The 17226-nt window shown below is 42.2% G+C and overlaps 1 protein-coding gene across 7 annotated transcripts in view; it reads left to right on the top strand.

Annotated features, from left to right (window-relative positions):
• OPA1 (OPA1 mitochondrial dynamin like GTPase) overlaps window positions 1–17226 on the top strand; it is an 85439-nt gene that overhangs the window by 44210 nt on the left and 24003 nt on the right. For 6 of the 7 annotated variants that reach the window (XM_073359010.2, XM_073359008.2, XM_073359013.2 and 3 more), the window contains 7 exons: window positions 123–275; window positions 3020–3128; window positions 3497–3576; window positions 5221–5361; window positions 7015–7131; window positions 8982–9075; window positions 10320–10430. In XM_073359010.2, the coding sequence (XP_073215111.2) occupies window positions 123–275; window positions 3020–3128; window positions 3497–3576; window positions 5221–5361; window positions 7015–7131; window positions 8982–9075; window positions 10320–10430 (805 nt within the window). The remainder of the gene's footprint in view (window positions 1–122; window positions 276–3019; window positions 3129–3496; window positions 3577–5220; window positions 5362–7014; window positions 7132–8981; window positions 9076–10319; window positions 10431–17226) is intronic. The other variant, XM_073359012.2, reaches the window with a different exon arrangement.

Here is a 17226-nt window from a genome sequence, read left to right as displayed (position 1 = left end):
ACTAACCAATTTATTTGAGCATAAGCTTTCGTGAGCTACAGCTCACTTTCACTCACTTTCTTTTTGCGAATACAGACTAACACGGCTGTTACTCTGAAACCTTTCTCTTGTTAATTTTCTAGGTAGCATGGGAGACTCTGCAGGAAGAATTTTCTCACTTCATGACAGAAAAGAAAGGAAAAGAGCATGATGACATCTTTGATAAACTGAAACAAGCTGTCAAAGAAGAAAGTATTAAACGACACAAGTGGAATGAGAGAGCAGAAGACAGCCTGGTACAGAGTGGTATTTGTTCTTGCAGCTGCCAAACAAGTTGCCTTTGAAATCATTTGATTTAAGATGAATGTTCATTTTGCTTGCATTTTTTTTGTTAAATCCCTAATAGTGTTAGAAGAAGTCCTAGGAAATGTATCAATCTCTGCTTTTGAATGTCATGATCTGAATCAGTGGTTCTTTGGTTTATTATTTTATTTAATTTAATTTTATTTTATTCTTTATTACCTTTCGTGGACCAGCTTACCTTCCCAGTACCCAATAATCTCACTGTTTGGTTCTCAGAGGTTTTTTCTTTGCCCATGGACCACAGCCTGAAAATCACATCCACAAATAAAATGAATTGATAATATAAAGCCTAGAAATGTAGTAAAGTCATAGCATTTACCTGTGCCTCTGGTAGGCTGGTTCCATGCTCCAGTGGGATTCCTTGTTGACATTCTTGACATTGTATGCAGTGTTGTAGCCATGTTGGCCCCAGGATACTAGAGAGACAAGGTGGATCAGGTAATATCTTTTATTGAACCAACTTCTGATGGTGAGAGAGACAAGCTGATCCGTGGGTTTCTTGTATATAGTTGTCTGATCAGCCTCAATAATGCAACCCTACAGACAACTAATAAGAAACCCACAGATCTCCACACCTACCTTCACAAAAAACAACAAGCAGTCCTTGTGGCACCACCACAGGGACTAACAAATTTATATGGGCATAAGCTTTTGTGGGCTAAAACCCACTTCATCAGATACCACCTTGATTGCATAGGCCTTGTTAGCACTACAAAAGTAATTTTCCCTCTCTTGATATTCACCCCTTCTTGTCAACTGTTGAAAATAGGCCACTTTCACCTTAATTGAATTGGCCTTATTAGCACTGACCCCACCCCCCCTTGGTAAGGCAACTCCCATCTTTTCATGTGCTGTGTATATGTATACTGCTTACTGTATTTTTCACTCCAGGCATCTGATGAAGTGGGTTTTAGCCCACGGAAGCTTATGCCCATATAAATTTGTTAGTCCCTATGGTGCCACAAGGACTCCTCATTGTTTTTGCTGATACAGACTATCACGGCTACCACTCTGAAACCTGACACCTACTTTCATAGATACAGTAACCACTTCAAACACAGCAAGAAATTGGTTATCTATAGCCAGGCACCCAGATATCACAGAAGATGCTCAGAGGAGAAAGTCTGGCATATACACCTTAACTCACTCAAAACTACCTTCACCAAACAAGGACACTTCACCAGAGAAGTAGATCACATCATGGAATGGTCCACTCAGATACCCTGAGAGAACCTGCTTCAATACAGAAATAAAACACCCTCTAACCTCACACCTGTAGTTGTCCCCAACCACCCCTCACTGGAACCCATACAGGGTATCATCAAACAACTACAACCCATACTCGATTGGGATCCCATCCTGAAAGAAATCTTTCTTGAACCTCCTCTTCTGGCCTTCAAACAACTCCCCGGCCTCTCCAAGCTCATCATCAGAAGCAAGCTCCCCACAGACTAGGACACACCAATTCAAAGTGGCAGCAAACCCTGCCAGAACAACAGATGCAAAACCTACAGACATGTTTCCACTGCTACAATGATCAACACCCCCCTCAACACACCTTTCAAGATCCATGGATCCTACACATGCCTATTACAGCATGTGGGGTACCTCATCCAGTGCACTCAATGCCCCAATAAACTCTATGGGCAAAATCAGACAATCACTGTGTTCTTGAATGAACTCACACAGAAAAATGATAAAATACAAAAATGCCCCATCACCCATGGGTGAACACTTTTCACAAAGCGATCACTCTATCAATCCTCATCCTCAAGGGAAACCTGCACAACGTTTTCAAAAGACAAGCCTGGAAGCTTAAATTAATTACTTTGCTAGATGCCAGAAATCATGGACTGAATAGAGGCACTGGAGTTATGGCCTATTACAACAATTTATATTTATAACCCCTCCTCACCCAGTTCCTTTCCCCCCATGACTGGGCGGGTGTTAACAGTCCACTTCACCTTAAATGGTCCCTTGAAATAGGTCTTAACGACTTATGCGAAACAATCTGTTCCACTTTGTATTTCTTAGAATCATAGAATATCAGGGTTGGAAGGGACCTCAGGAGGTCATCTAGTCCAACCCCCTGCTCAAAGCAGGACCAATCCCCAAGTAAATCATCCCAGCCAGGGCTTTGTCAAGCCTGACCTTAAAAATATGTAAGGAAGGAGATTCTACCACCTCCCTAGATAATGCATTCCAGTGTTTACCTGTGATGCTCCGAGTATGTTTTTCAGACCTGAAGGAGAGCTCTGTGTGGCGTGAAAGCTTGTCTCTCTCTCCAACAGAAGTTGATCCTCACCCATCTTGTCTTTCTACTACTTGATATTCCACATATTTGCCTCCTCTCAGCAAGACACAGCAACATAAAGGGCTGAATTTCATGGCAAAACATTATTAGGTGATGTGCAGAAAGTTTCCCTTACTGGAGTAACACACAGAGTAAGTGCTGTGTCCATAGAGAGAGTCTAAATAGCATATACTGCTAAAACTGAGCTATTTTCAAAAAATCACTTTGAGTGGGGCATATTTTCATTATACGAAACAGTGTTCTAAGTTTGACTTTTTTTGTTTGCTATTTTCTGTCCTAAAGGTAGGTTCTAAATCATTAATTCATTTGGCGACTAAAAAGTTGGCCTGTATAAAATCTAAGATTTGTTTTCTGCGTTGCCAGCGAGTGATACAGCACAATACTTTAGAAGATCGGTCAATATCTGATAAACAGCAATGGGATGCAGCTATTCACTTCATGGAGGATACTCTCCAGAGTCGCCTCAAGGACAGTGAGTGCTCACACTTCATATTCTATGATAGGAAAAAGTTTTCTGTGCAGTGATGTATGTGTATGTAATCTCAATTACATTCTGTGTGTAGTACATTTCAGACTCCTCACTGCTGCTATAGTCCTAGCCCAGTTAGTTAAAAAGTTTGATGAAAGGTATGTCTAAATCCCCTTGACTGCTTTGAAAATTTCAATAATTTAAAAAGTGAATGTGAAAACTTCCTTATTATTAAATTGTTTTGAGGGTTCCATAAAAGAGGAGTTAGAAGTCTACTCTTTGATCATACTTAAGGTTTTGGTTCAATAGATGTCTTTCCTAGTAGCATGTATTTTACTGAGTTATATCTAATATCTTGTTTCCTTTTCTAGCTGAATCGGTTATTGAAGACATGGTAGGCCCAGACTGGAAAAAAAGATGGCTGTACTGGCTAGGCCGCACTAAAGAACAGGTAAAAGCAAACAGAAATATTGGATGTCTTGCAGCTGCATAGTCTTGTGGTGAGCATGGTGATTATTAATGACTAGATTTTAAAATTATGGACCTGTGCACTCTATTGCTATTGCACATGCCAAGCGGGTAATTGTGTATAACGCTTGCAGTTTCCCAGGGATCATTTCTAAGCTTTGTAACTGTTAGCCCAAAGGAAATTATTTCTTTTGGAGACCTGGCAGGTGCATAATATAAGAGATTGTAAACTTGTTTCCTTTCTACTTCATTGGAATGATGTCTTTTACTGTTCAGTCGTTAAACTGAATGTTTGTAGTAATGAGGAAAGTTCTTCTCTTGGTAGATAAACCAATATGTAAGCAGGATGTTAATTAATTTAGCCTTTTGAATCACACAGTGCAGTATCCCACCATGGCTAAATGGCGTCGTTTCAGTAGTGAACTACAGTATTATAGCTGGCATGTTATGGATAGCTTTAGTTAATGTCACCTGAGCATTTCTATTCTAGCCCAGTCTTCCAAGTTATGAGCAAGTGAGAAAGTTTCTCCCAATGAATTTAATGTGTCTGTTGGGTCTCTGCCCAAAAGGGAGTTATTTTTAGAATATCTGTATACAGTTGAACCTCAAAGTTACGAACACCAGAGTTCTGACTGGTGAACCACACACCTTGTTTAGAGCTGGAAGTACGCAATCAGGCAGCAACAGAGACCCAAAAAAAAAAAAAAAAAATACAGTACTGTGTAAAATGTAAACTACCAAAAAAATAAAGGGAAAGCATCATTTTTCTTCTGCATAGTAAAGTTTCAAAGCTGTAGTAAGTCAATGTTCAGTTGTAAACTTTTGAAAGAACAACCATAATGTTTTGTTCAACGTTATGAGCATTTCACTGTTGTGAATAGCCTCCATTCCCTGGAGCGTTCGTAACTCGGAGGTTCTACTATAGAAAGACCTAGGAGGAAGGACCATGCTATAACATAGTACAGGTAGGAGACTGAATCATGCATAATATTTAACAGCAGCAAAATCGAGATAAAGATTGAATTCTGAAGATTTCCCAAAAGGGGTAACAGAGTTAATTGATGCATTTTCTTTCCATTTCTTTCTTTGTCTGGCATTCAAGATCCAGCATGATTCAAAGATAGCTGGTTCTGTGAAAAAATTTAAGGCTGAATAAAGAGAGACATGGTACTTTGTCTAAGAAGGAGATACCAGGCTATAAAGTTACAATGCAGCTAAGAGTTGATTTGAGATTAGACAGCCAAGGGTGAACAGAGAAAAAGTTGAGGGACTTGTTGAGTTGGGTGGCAGCCATGTAGAAGTGCTGGTCAAGTGATTGTGTCAGCTACATGGAGTTTTAAATGCAGACCTTAATTAAAACCGCTATTGTCAAGCAGTCTACACTTCAGCCTTTTTGTCCATACTGAGTATGTGATATATTTATTATTACTACCTGTACTACTACAAGGGTTTTTGTAATCTGGGCTGATGGCATAGACATGATATGGTATGCTATGCAAGTTGAGTGACATCAAGCTGGGATTCTTACCTTCGTGGCTCTTCACACGAATGGTGGTGCTGGGAAACTACTGACTCTAAATAATGTGGGACTGTCTGTGTTTGAATTTGAACCTCTTTTTTATTTGAGAATATTCGCAATGAAACAAAAAATGAACTTGAGAAGATGATCAAATGCAACGAAGACCACGCAGCTTACCTTGCAAATGATGAGGTGACAACTGTCCGAAAGAATCTTGAAGCAAAAGGGGTAGCAGTGGACCCATGTTTGGTAAGATGTAACTTTGTAGCAGAACATATGGAAGCGTTTGTATGCTCTTTCTAGCGATCATAAAAACAACTATCTAAACTGAATTTATAATCCAGATGTTTCAGAATAAATTATTAAATGAATACTTGCATGCAATGCACATATTTTTGTAGGGCCTTATTTGTCGGCTGTCAGACAACTGTAGTACAGCACTTTTGGATTTGACAGTGGAATCAGAATCTGCTAACCAGATACATTGCCTGTGATAGAGGCCCATATTGCATTATGTCTACCCCAAAGCGGTAGTATCCATAGAGTGTGTAGTGGAGGCAAATCTTCCACAGGGGGCAGAGGAATGATTAAACCTATCCTCTGGTATTTACGAAGACGTTGTGAATTGTATTTAGTTGTATGTGTAGTTGACTTTGACTGAAGTTCATCTATTTATATCCGTGAGATGAATCAGCCAAAGAGGTTGAAGTTAACTCTATCGAAAGGGAGCATCTTTCTTCAGGGGACTGTGTCACCACGGTGAAAATCTTTTGGAAAGTGGTTTACAGTTGTAACCGTGTAAGGTCCTTAAAGTAACCAGGCCCTTCATTTCATTAAACATGCAGTTTAAAAAACTAATTATATACGAAAATTCAAATACTGTCAGTGTTAGGTACATGGAGATTTTCTTTAGTGCTGTGTTGTTTTTGTAGTAACTTTGGCCCCAATCCTACAAAGACTTATGCACCTACTTAACTTTACTACCATGACTACTCAAGCTAAGTACATAATAATAATAATAATAATAATTAATAATTAGCTTTTATACAGCATTTCTCATCAGAGAATTTCAAAGCACTTTACAAAAGGAGGTAGTAGCATTATCCCCTGTTTAAAGATGGGAGAAACGGAGGCAGAGAGGTGAAGTGACATGACTTGCCCAAGGTCACTCAGCAAGCTAGTGGCAGTCAGGAACAGAATCCATTTCTTCTGAGTCTCAGAACCGTGCTTCATCTACTAGAATGCGCTGCTCTGATAAGAAAGCAGAGTACATGGATAAGAGTTTGCAGGATTGGGGTCTAAATAAACCTAATTAAGAAAAGTTCTAAAGGTGTGTAGTTTCTTCATAAATCTAAGATCCACTAATATACTTCCCTGTGCCCTTTTCTGTCTAAACAGCAAGTTAACTAATGTATGGCATTCAAAGTGCTTGAGCAGGGGGTTGGACTAGATGACCTTCTGGGGTCCCTTCCAACCCTGATATTCTATGATTCTATGATCTGTTGTGCTCAAATGACAGTCTTCGCAGAGTGTGACCTGTAACTTGCATGTAACTCAGAATAACAGTATGCCATTTACAAATGTCTGCACACAATAATTTAAACTTCTGAGAGGATGCTGCAAACATTGAAGAATAGAAACGTAAACATGCTATTTGACAGAATCCTTTTTAATGTTTTCCTTGGATTCAGTTAAGATGTTGATTATATGTTGTATAGCTTTCATTAATTCACCAGCTGATAACTGCATAACAGCTAATGTATACAGGGAAAGGGATTGTGCAAATCAATTCTGCACTTTTTTCATGTGCTTAAGGTGAAATGTGATTATTAAAATACATAAAATACTAACTGGAGAATGCTTATGTAGTTTATCCATGAATTTTAACCACTTTCTTTTTAGATTAAAGACACGTGGCACCAAGTTTATAGAAGACATTTTTTGAGGACAGCTTTGAGCCACTGTAATCTGTGTCGAAGAGGCTTTTATTACTACCAAAGGCATTTTGTAGACTCTGAGGTAAATTGAGGAACACATGGATACTGCAGTTTGGGGAATGCAAACAGCCTCAATGTCTATAGAGATCTAGCCAAAAAGAAAGCAACCATTTTTAAATTAATCTGTTTCTTTATATGCTTTTAAATATTCAGTATGGTATTTTTAATCCCAGCTGGCTATGTCTGCTTTCAATGGACAAAATTCCATTAAGTGGTAATTACATAAAATGTCCACTAGATGTCAGTCATCAACTAAGCATCTCTTTACCTGACTCTAACTTTTCAGGTTTCAGAGTAGCAGCCGTGTTAGTCTGTATTCGCAGAAAGAAAAGGAGTACCTGTGGCACCTTAGAGACTAACAAATGCTCAAATAAATTTGTTAGTCTCTAAGATGCCACAAGTACTCCTTTTCTTCTAACTCTTCAGTGTGTTATGACAATTTAATGTTACGACAGCCCTCACGGACTGTTGGCGTCTTGCTGGTATCCATTATTTGCCCCCACTTCTCCCATTAATGTCTGCTTTCCTTGTTGACTTTTAGATTTCAAAGCTGTAGTAGAGGAAAAGCCTTGTTACTAAGGAGAGTGGCTTTTCTGCGAAGAGGGTGGAGCAGTAGTGTTAGAAATAAAAATAAGGGTTAATATTTGGCACAATAAAATGTGGGCCATATATAAGTAATTTTCATTTTTAATAGTCAACCACAGAGGTAGCAATCAGACCTCCTCTACTGAACCTTTTAGCATATCAGTGGAGCCTCCAGTATTTGTAAATGGAAGGTTTAGAGAGAAATGGCAGTTTTGTTCTGATGCAAACAGTGTTTTGGAAATCTGTTTTTGATCATGATAATGGACGTCATCCCTTGAGATATGGAAATGGTTCAACGTGTATCACAGATTTATACTTAAAATTATGGGATGATAAAGATGAGGAAAATGTCTGAGATGTTTAGAGAGCCACCTTTTGTAACTTCATGTATGATTTGTATTTTAAACTGTTGGAAGTTTGATGATTGCAGCATTGCCTGCAGCAGCACAAAAGGAAGGGGTTGTTCTTTAATCAGTGTGTTGAAATAAAGGAGAAACTGCCAAAAAAGCTAAAATAAAAGAATCTCCCTATGATTAAAGAGAAAGAATCAATTAACATAGTCCGAAATCCTCCTCGTCCCTACCACAGAAGCCTCTCTACAGGACTGCTGTTGTCAGGGCTCTGTGGCACAGGATGGGGTCTCAGAGAGGAGTTTGGGAGCTGCCATCCTGTGGCACCAGGCATGCAGTCAGGAATACAGGCAGCAACCCAGCAGGAGTTCATATATCAACTCCTCCTCTGTCTTATACCCTCTTTGGTAACCCCTCTATGAAGCTGGAGCGTCCCATGGGCCTTGGGTATCTCCTGCAAGCCCTTGTGCAAACCCCTAGCTCCCACGTGTTCTTCATAAGTTTTCGTCAGGCAGCAAGACAAAGTTTGGAGTTTGCCTGTCTCCTTCAAGCTGGTATAATACAGCCTTCAGAGCGCCATGTGCCCAGTACCAGTTTGTATGTAGTGCCTGCAGGTCACTTTCCTGTGCTGACCCTTCATGGCCCTTTCCACTGGAGAAAGGTGAACAACTGGATGCAGGGGGAGTGGGAGAAATATTTAACAAGACTGAGAGTGGCCTTTGGCATAGGCATTGTGGGTATGTTTCTTCATCATGCACAGCACATCTTTTCTATATGTCTTTGCATGAGTTAATGTGTATATGCTATAGTCAGTGTGTTCAAGAATTATGTCAGAGCAACCTCAGTTTTCTGTTCAAGGGACTACACAGTTCGTTGAGTCCCCCGGGGGAAGGAAGGAAGGAAAAGAAGCGCTAACACCTTCCTCTACCTGTTTCAGCTCGAATGCAATGATGTGGTTCTGTTCTGGCGCATACAGCGAATGCTAGCGATTACAGCAAACACACTGAGGCAGCAGCTTACTAACACTGAAGGTGAGGCTTATAGCGACTGTCCTGTTTGTAACACAGTGCTAAGGTTAATAAGCTTCTGTTACTTTCTAGTTTGTTGGAATAGAAGGCTGGCTTTGGTTTCATGTTTTGGTGGGCAACGAGAGGCCTAAGGCTACTTGTTTAACGTGTTTATTATTTCTGATGTTGGTGATGTATATATGAGGCTCTTAAAGCTGCACTGCCATCATCCTGCTGATATCACTCAACTCTTGAGCTCTCATGTTTCCTACACCGGAAGTTCCCTCGGCTTCCCAAGCATCTGGTCTAGATGAGAACTAATCGGCTAAGACTGTGCCCATGTAAAACAAAAGAGCCTGAGGAAATGGTGCAGGGAACATCAGACCCCTACACTTCAGGAACTTTTCTCAAACAGTTTGCAATGGTATTTGGTATTTCTCAAACAGTTTGCAATTGCAGTACAGTGGTTCTTAGGCTCCTGTTGGATCCCCAGATAACAGTGGTACCCAAGAGTACTTTTGTCCGCCTTCACTGGTTAAAAGAGATTGAGGCTTTTTCTTCTGGGCATTTCACACACTCAGCACAATATCCTTAGGCTCCACAGGATTCTAACAGCCTTCCTTGGGGGATCCAAGTTAGACTCCCTTATGGTTAGGTCCTGTGTATTTTAGAAACACCCTCTCTTTATGCTCCAAGCTAGCACTGGAGATCAGCTGAGCTATTGAAAATGACAGTCACTAGATTTGTCCATCTAGGGATAAAATCCCCTATGTTTAGGGATTGTTGATTTTTCAGGGCAAATGGCAGGGTTTATTTCTTTGCTCAGGCTTTCCCTGAAAGGCTGTTTGAGGGGAGCCTGTGACTCATGGCCGGAAGTTCATTATTAGTAGTTGTCATGGTATTAATTTATTAATGCACAAATGTGAGTTTCTAGGGAAGACCAGGGTTTGTAACTGTGTCTAGATATCACGTTTCATACACTAGAAATTAAGTGCAATTAATATTTTAATACCAAATACGTAGATTTTATGAAACTTCTGGCAAGATCGGCTTAGGAAGCTGAATGCATTATTTAAATTGTCATGTGTGAACTCAGCTTGCCCATATCTCCCCACAAACTGCACAAGTCCAAAAAACCAGGAATTTTTCTTTTCTTTTTTGGAGGGGATGAAAAAAGTAGTGTTAGCAAAGAAGAAAGCACATTCCTTTGATTTTAAACATTTTCCTATCAAAGAATTCACTAGTCTTTTAACATGTATTTTTCACAGTCAGACGTTTGGAGAAGAATGTAAAGGAAGTGCTGGAAGACTTTGCTGAGGACAGTGACAAGAAGGTTAAGTTACTAACGGGCAAAAGGGTCCAGCTGGCGGAGGATCTCAGTGAGTAGCTGTTCTACTAGTATTTCACATAGGACTTAAAAGGAAATAGATCATGCAGCTGAGCCCTTTATCACATGAAATTGTGATGCCTATTTGCTGACAATACTAAACGTTAATACAGATCCTTACCTGTCAGCTAGAAGGTTTGGGTCTCACCCAAAGTGCTGACAACACCATGCAGTGCTGGAGGACTGGTGTGTTGCTTAAGTTGGCATCCTTCTGATGAAACTGTAAACCTAGATCCCATATACATGTGCCATGGGGCTGTCAGGATGGAAGTTTTAAGATCTGGCTTTTCTTATTGGGGAACAAAAGCTGCCTCTACTTTTAGGCTGCTTAATGCTTCAGATAATAATAGGTTCTTGGAACCCTTTCTGAAGCACTCTACACTCTATTATTGCAGCAGACCTTTCAGATATGGTATGGGGATGGTCTTGGTGTCAGGGAAGTGTGTTTTGCTGGCCTCATGAAAATCTGCTCAGAATTGGCCTAGTTATAAACTTATGAAAATTGCCGTTGCCCATCTGTTTTTCACACAGCACAGCTTGGGTTTTTTGGCACAAGACCAAAATCCTTCAACATTTCTTGAGCACTGTGCTTACCGTGCCCCCGTACCTCGCCCCAGCAGCGTACAAGCAGAGCAAAACCTCCAGAAGAGAGGAAAATGTACTGTGCAAAGAAAGTCTGATCACATAATTGAAGACTGTGCCATAGTGCACATGCACAAGGGGGCCAAATTCAGGTCACAGGAAACGTTAATTCTGGCATTTCCTAACTTCACATGCTGGACTTCGCAACTACATAACTTTCTTTTAACATAGCTTTTGTGTAAGTAGTGTAGGATATCAAGCGTGGCCTAGCGTGCTGGTCAGCGTTCCCTTAGTCATAGAATCATAGAATATCAGGGTTGGAAGGGACCTCAGGAGGTCATCTAGTCCAACCCCCTGCTCAAAGCAGGACCAATCCCCAATTAAATCATCCCAGCCAGGGCTTTGTCAAGCCTGACCATAAAAACTTCTAAGGAAGGAGATTCTACCACCTCCCTAGGTAACGCATTCCAGTGTTTCACCACCCTCCTAGTGAAAAAGTTTTTCCTAATATCCAACCTAAACCTCCCCCACTGCAACTTGAGACAATTACTCCTTGTCCTGTCATCTTCTACCACTGAGAATAGTCTAGAACCATCCTCTTTGGAACCACCTCTCAGGTAGTTGAAAGCAGCTATCAAATCCCCCCTCATTCTTCTCTTCTGCAGACTAAACAATCCCAGTTCCCTCTCCTCATAAGTCATGTGTTCCAGTCCCCTAATCATTTTTGTTGCCCTTTGCTGGACTCTCCAATTTTTCCACATCCTTCCTGTAGTGCGGGGCCCAAAACTGGACACAGTACTCCAGATGAGGCCTCACCAATGTCGAATAGAGGGGAACGATCACATCCCTCGATCTGCTGCCTATGCCCCTACTTATACATCCCAAAATGCCATTGGCCTTCTTGGCAACAAGGGCACACTGTTGACTCATATCCAGCTTCTCGTCCACTGTTACCCCTAAGTCCTTTTCCGCAGAACTGCTGCCTAGCCATTCGGTCCCCAGTCTGTAGCTGTGCATTGGATTCTTCCGTCCTAAGTGCAGGACCCTGCACGTATCCTTGTTGAACCTCATCAGATTTCTTTCGCCCCAATCCTCCAATTTGTCTAGGTCCCTCTGTATCCTATCCCTACCTGCCACCGTTATCTACCACTCCTCCTAGTTTAGTATCATCCGCAAATTTGCTGAGGGTGCAATCCACACCATCCTCCAGACCATTTATGAAGATATTGAACAAAACCGGCCCCAGGACACACCCTTGGGGCACTCCACTTGATACCGGCTGCCATCTAGACATGGAGCCATTGATCACTACCCGTTGAGCCTGACAATCTAGCCAACTTTCTACCCACCTTATAGTGCATTCATCCAGTCCATACTTCTTTAACTTGCTGACAAGAATACTGTGGGAGACCGTGTCAAAAGCTTTGCTAAAGTCAAGAAACAATACATCCACTGCTTTCCCTTCATCCACAGAACCAGTAATCTCATCATAGAAGGCGTTTAGATTAGTCAGGCATGACCTTCCCTTGGTGAATCCATGCTGACTGTTCCTGATCACTTTCCTCTCATGTAACTGCTTCAGGATTGATTCCTTGAGGACCTGCTCCATGATTTTTCCGGGGACTGAGGTGAGGCTGACTGGCCTGTAGTTCCCAGGATCCTCCTTCTTCCCTTTTTTAAAGATGGGCACTACATTAGCCTTTTTCCAATCATCCGGGACTTCCCCCGATCGCCATGAGTTTTCAAAGATAATGGCCAATGGCTCTGCAATCACAGCCGCCAACTCCTTTAGCACTCTCGGATGCAACACATCCGGCCCCATGGACTTGTGCACGTCCAGCTTTTCTAAATAGTCCCTAACCACTTCTTTCTCCACAGAGGGCTGGCCACCTACTCCCCATGCTGTGCTGCCCAGTGCAGCAGTCTGGGAGCTGACCTTGTTTGTGAAGACAGAGGCAAAAAAAGCATTGAGTACATTAGCTTTTTCCACATCCTCTGTCACTAGGTTGCCTCCCTCATTCAGTAAGGGGCCCACACTTTCCTTGGTTTTCTTCTTGTTGCCAACATACCTGAAGAAACCCTTCTTGTTACTCTTAACATCTCTTGCTAGCTGCAGCTCCAGGTGCGATTTGTCCCTCCTGATTTCATTCCTACATGCCCGAGCAACATTTTTATACTCTTCCCTGGTCATTTGTTCAACCTTCCACTTCTTGTAAGCTTCTTTTTTATGTTTAAGATCTGCAAGGATGTGACTGTTAAGCCAAGCTGGTCGCCTGCCATATTTACTATTCTTTCTACACATCGGGATGGTTTGTCTCTGTAACCTCAATAGGGATTCTTTAAAATACAGCCAGCTCTCCTGGACTCCTTTCCCCCTCATGTTATTCTCCCAGGGGATCCTACTCATCCATTCCCTGAGGGAGTCAAAGTCTGCTTTTCTGAAGTCCAGGGTCCGCATTCTGCTGCTCTTCTTTCTTCCCTGTGTCAGGATCCTGAACTCGACCATCTCATGGTCACTGCCTCCCATGTTCCCATCCACTTTTGCTTCCCCTACTAATTCTTCCCGGTTTGTGAGCAGCAGGTCAAGAAGAGCTCTGCCCCTAGTTGGTTCCTCCAGCATTTGCACCAGGATATTGTCCCCTACCCTTTCCAAAAACTTCCTGGATTGCCTGTGCACCGCTGTAGTGCTCTCCCAGCAGATATCAGAATAATTAAAGTCACCCATGAGAACCAGTCAAGCAGTTGTCATCTCATAGATAGCTGAGCATGTAATTGCTGCTGTATTTTCCTAGTATATATACGTTGTTTTTCTTTAGCAAAAGGTTATGATAGCTGACAATGCTATATAAAAACAAATTCTTTATGCGTATTGTAAACTGTAGGCTTATAGAAGGACCTGCTGTTGACACCACCAATCTGTATGATTACATTGAGAACCTACAGTGTTGTCTTTAAATTAAAAGTGTAGGTAATTGGGAGGGAGGGGGATTCTGTAGGTGTTGCTGTAGTATTTTAGGATTACAGAGAATGAGAACTTTTATTGGATGTTGAAGTGGCCTAGTCAAGGTCTTTTTAGTCTATTTCTTTTTCTTAGCATCTGTGTGAAATAGCAGTGATCTGAAGATGCATTCAGGTTGTTGGCACCTTGCTGTCAGCACAAAGTATCCGTATTACTTCAGAAGTCCCCTGTCCGTCCTACTGTAATGTAACTCTTAAAGTGAAATGGGCTTTACCCAAGGCTTGCCCAGGTTTCAACACTTCGCCATCAAGCCGTGTAAAGAAAAACTAGAAGCTATTTGGTGTTTAAACAAAGAGTAGAGTATGAGTATAAGAAATTATCTCCTTTTTTAGCGAGGAGTCCTATTCATTTTCCGTTGTTAAATGTTGTCCTTTTAATACTCATTTTGCTACTTTAATACCTATACGTTATTTTTCTTTGCAAAACTTCAGATCATTGCATGATTCTCTGTTAGCACTGATTTATCCTTCAGTATTCAGTGCTGTAAAGCTGATATTATTTTTTAGAAAATAAACTATATTTATATAAAACTGTAATGCTTAGGTAGCTTGGTAAATTAATGCTGCAACAAGAAGAAAACTGGTTTCAGAGTAACAGCCGTGTTAGTCTGTATTCGCAAAAAGAAAAGGAGTACTTGTGGCACCTTAGAGACTAACCAATTTATTTGAGCATAAGCTTTCGTGAGCTACAGCTCACTTCATCGGATGCATTCAGTGGAAAATACAGTGGGGAGATTTATATACATAGAGAACATGAAACAATGGGTGTTACCATACATACTGTAACAAGAGTGATCACTTAAGGTGAACTATTACCAGCAGGAGAGCGGGGGTGCGGGGGACCTTTTGTAGTGATGATTGAGGTGGGCCATTTCCAGCAGTTGACAAAAACCTTTGAGAAATGGGGGAGGGAATAGTTTTACTTTGTGCAATGACCCATCCACTCCCAGTTCAGAAAACTGAAGTCTTGAAGGTGTGATGCTGGCAAAGACTCTTGTGTATCTCATGGAATGAAGAGAAGATGACTGTTAATGTTAAAAATATTACTGGGGGGGAAGCAGGCCCTGCTGTTAGAAATCCGTAGGCACAAACTTATGTACTTTGGCCATGTGAGGTGCAGAGATGGAAATAACCTCAAGAAAGTGACCAAGGAAGTAATAGTGGCAGGTCATCGTAGAAGGATGATACTAAACTGGGAGGAGTGGTAGATACGCTGGAGGGGAGGGATAGGATACAGAAGGACCTAGACCAATTGGAAGATTGGGCCAAAAGGAATCTGATGAGGTTCAATAAGGATAAGTGCAGGGTCCTGCACTTAGGACGGAAGAACCCAATGCACAGCTACAGACTAGGGACCGAATGGCTAGGCAGCAGTTCTGCGGAAAAGGACCTAGGGGTGACAGTGGACGAGAAGCTGGATATGAGTCAGCAGTGTGCCCTTGTTGCCAAGAAGGCCAATGGCATTTTGGGATGTATAAGTAGGGGCATAGCGAGCAGATCGAGGGACGTGATCGTTCCCCTCTATTCGACATTGGTGAGGCCTCATCTGGAGTACTGTGTCCAGTTTTGGGCCCCACACTTCAAGAAGGATGTGGATAAATTGGAGAGAGTCCAGCGAAGGGCAACAAAAATGATTAGGGGACTGGAACACATGACTTATGAGGAGAGGCTGAGGGAGCTGGGATTGTTTAGCCTGCGGAAGAGAAGAATGAGGGGGGATTTGATAGCTGCTTTCAACTACCTGAAAGGGGGTTCCAAAGAGGATGGCTCTAGACTGTTCTCAATGGTAGCAGATGACAGAACATGGAGTAATGGTCTCAAGTTGCAGTGGGGGAGGTTTAGGTTGGATATTAGGAAAAACTTTTTCACTAAGAGGGTGGTGAAACACTGGAATGCGTTACTTAGGGAGGTGGTAGAATCTCCTTCCTTAGAGGTTTTTAAGGTCAGGCTTGACAAAGCCCTGGCTGGGATGATTTAACTGGGAATTGGTCCTGCTTCGAGCAGGGGGTTGGACTAGATGACCTTCTGGGGTCCCTTCCAACCCTGATATTCTATGATTCTATGATTCTAAGGGAACAACCAGCAAGGAAATTGATGGATAGTGTGTGAGATCACTGGAGGCCAGCTGCTGAGTGCTCCAAGCTAGCGAGAAGGCTTCTGAAAATTCTGCCCTGATTCACCAGTATTCAGAGATGAATCAGTGGATTTTTGCTGACTTACATAATGCTTAGAAGTGAAAACAAGATATTATGAAAGCTAAAAACTTGGTACTTAAGACAGCTATGGAAGTGTTTAGTACTTTAAAATATCTCAGACCATCCTGGTTTCCAGTTCCATTCACTGAAGGACACAGCCTTATTAGACTGATGTTTCTTGCTACAAGATATCTGTAGCAGAAAGCAAGACTTCCAGTGAGACAAGGATGAGTTGTGAACATAGCAATCTTCTGTATAGGGCCCTCCCAAATTCATGGTCCATTTTGGTCAATTTCATGGCCAGAGGGTTTTAAAATTAGCCAATTCACGATTTCGGATGTTTACACCTGAAATTTCACGGGGTTATAACCATGGTGGTCCTGATCCAAAATAGGATTCGGGGCAGGGTTGCAAAGTTGTTGTGGGAGGGGGAGGTCACAGGATTGCTACCCTCCCTTCAGAACTGGGCTCTGAAGGCAGCAGCCACTGAGCTTCCTGTAGCTAGAGGAGGTTCCTGGAGGTGGGTCCAATCCCTCCGGAGCTGCTGGGAGCGCCTCAGCTGGAGGCGCCTAGCTGCTAGTCCTGGCCAGTGGCGGATTAACGCAGGGGTCCTGGCCAATTTGGGGGGCCCCTGGAAAAATGGGGGCCTGAGTCCTGGCTGGAGATACAGGGGGGCAGAAGCCCTGGTGGGTGCCGCGGGGGGCCGGAAGCCCCGAGCCCAGTTCCGGGTCTGTTGCAGTGCAGAAATGAAGGTGTACTACCCTCACTTCTGTGCTGCCTCTGGAGGTGGTTCTGATCTCCCCACCAAGAGCAGGGGAAGGGCAACTCCTGTCCCTCCTAGCCCGGCCCAGACTAACAGCTAGGATCCCCAAGCTCGGGTACTCCCAGCAGCATGGGGAGATGGGATTTCAGGGGCAGGGCTTATTTCACAGTTCGTGACATGTTTCACGGCCTTGAAATTGGTAGGGCCTTACTTATATATTATTAATTCAG

Source organism: Lepidochelys kempii, chromosome 9 (genome assembly GCF_965140285.1).
Source record: "Lepidochelys kempii isolate rLepKem1 chromosome 9, rLepKem1.hap1, whole genome shotgun sequence".
Lineage (NCBI taxonomy): Eukaryota > Metazoa > Chordata > Testudines > Cheloniidae > Lepidochelys > Lepidochelys kempii.
This window is presented reverse-complemented; position numbering and strand designations above follow the sequence as displayed.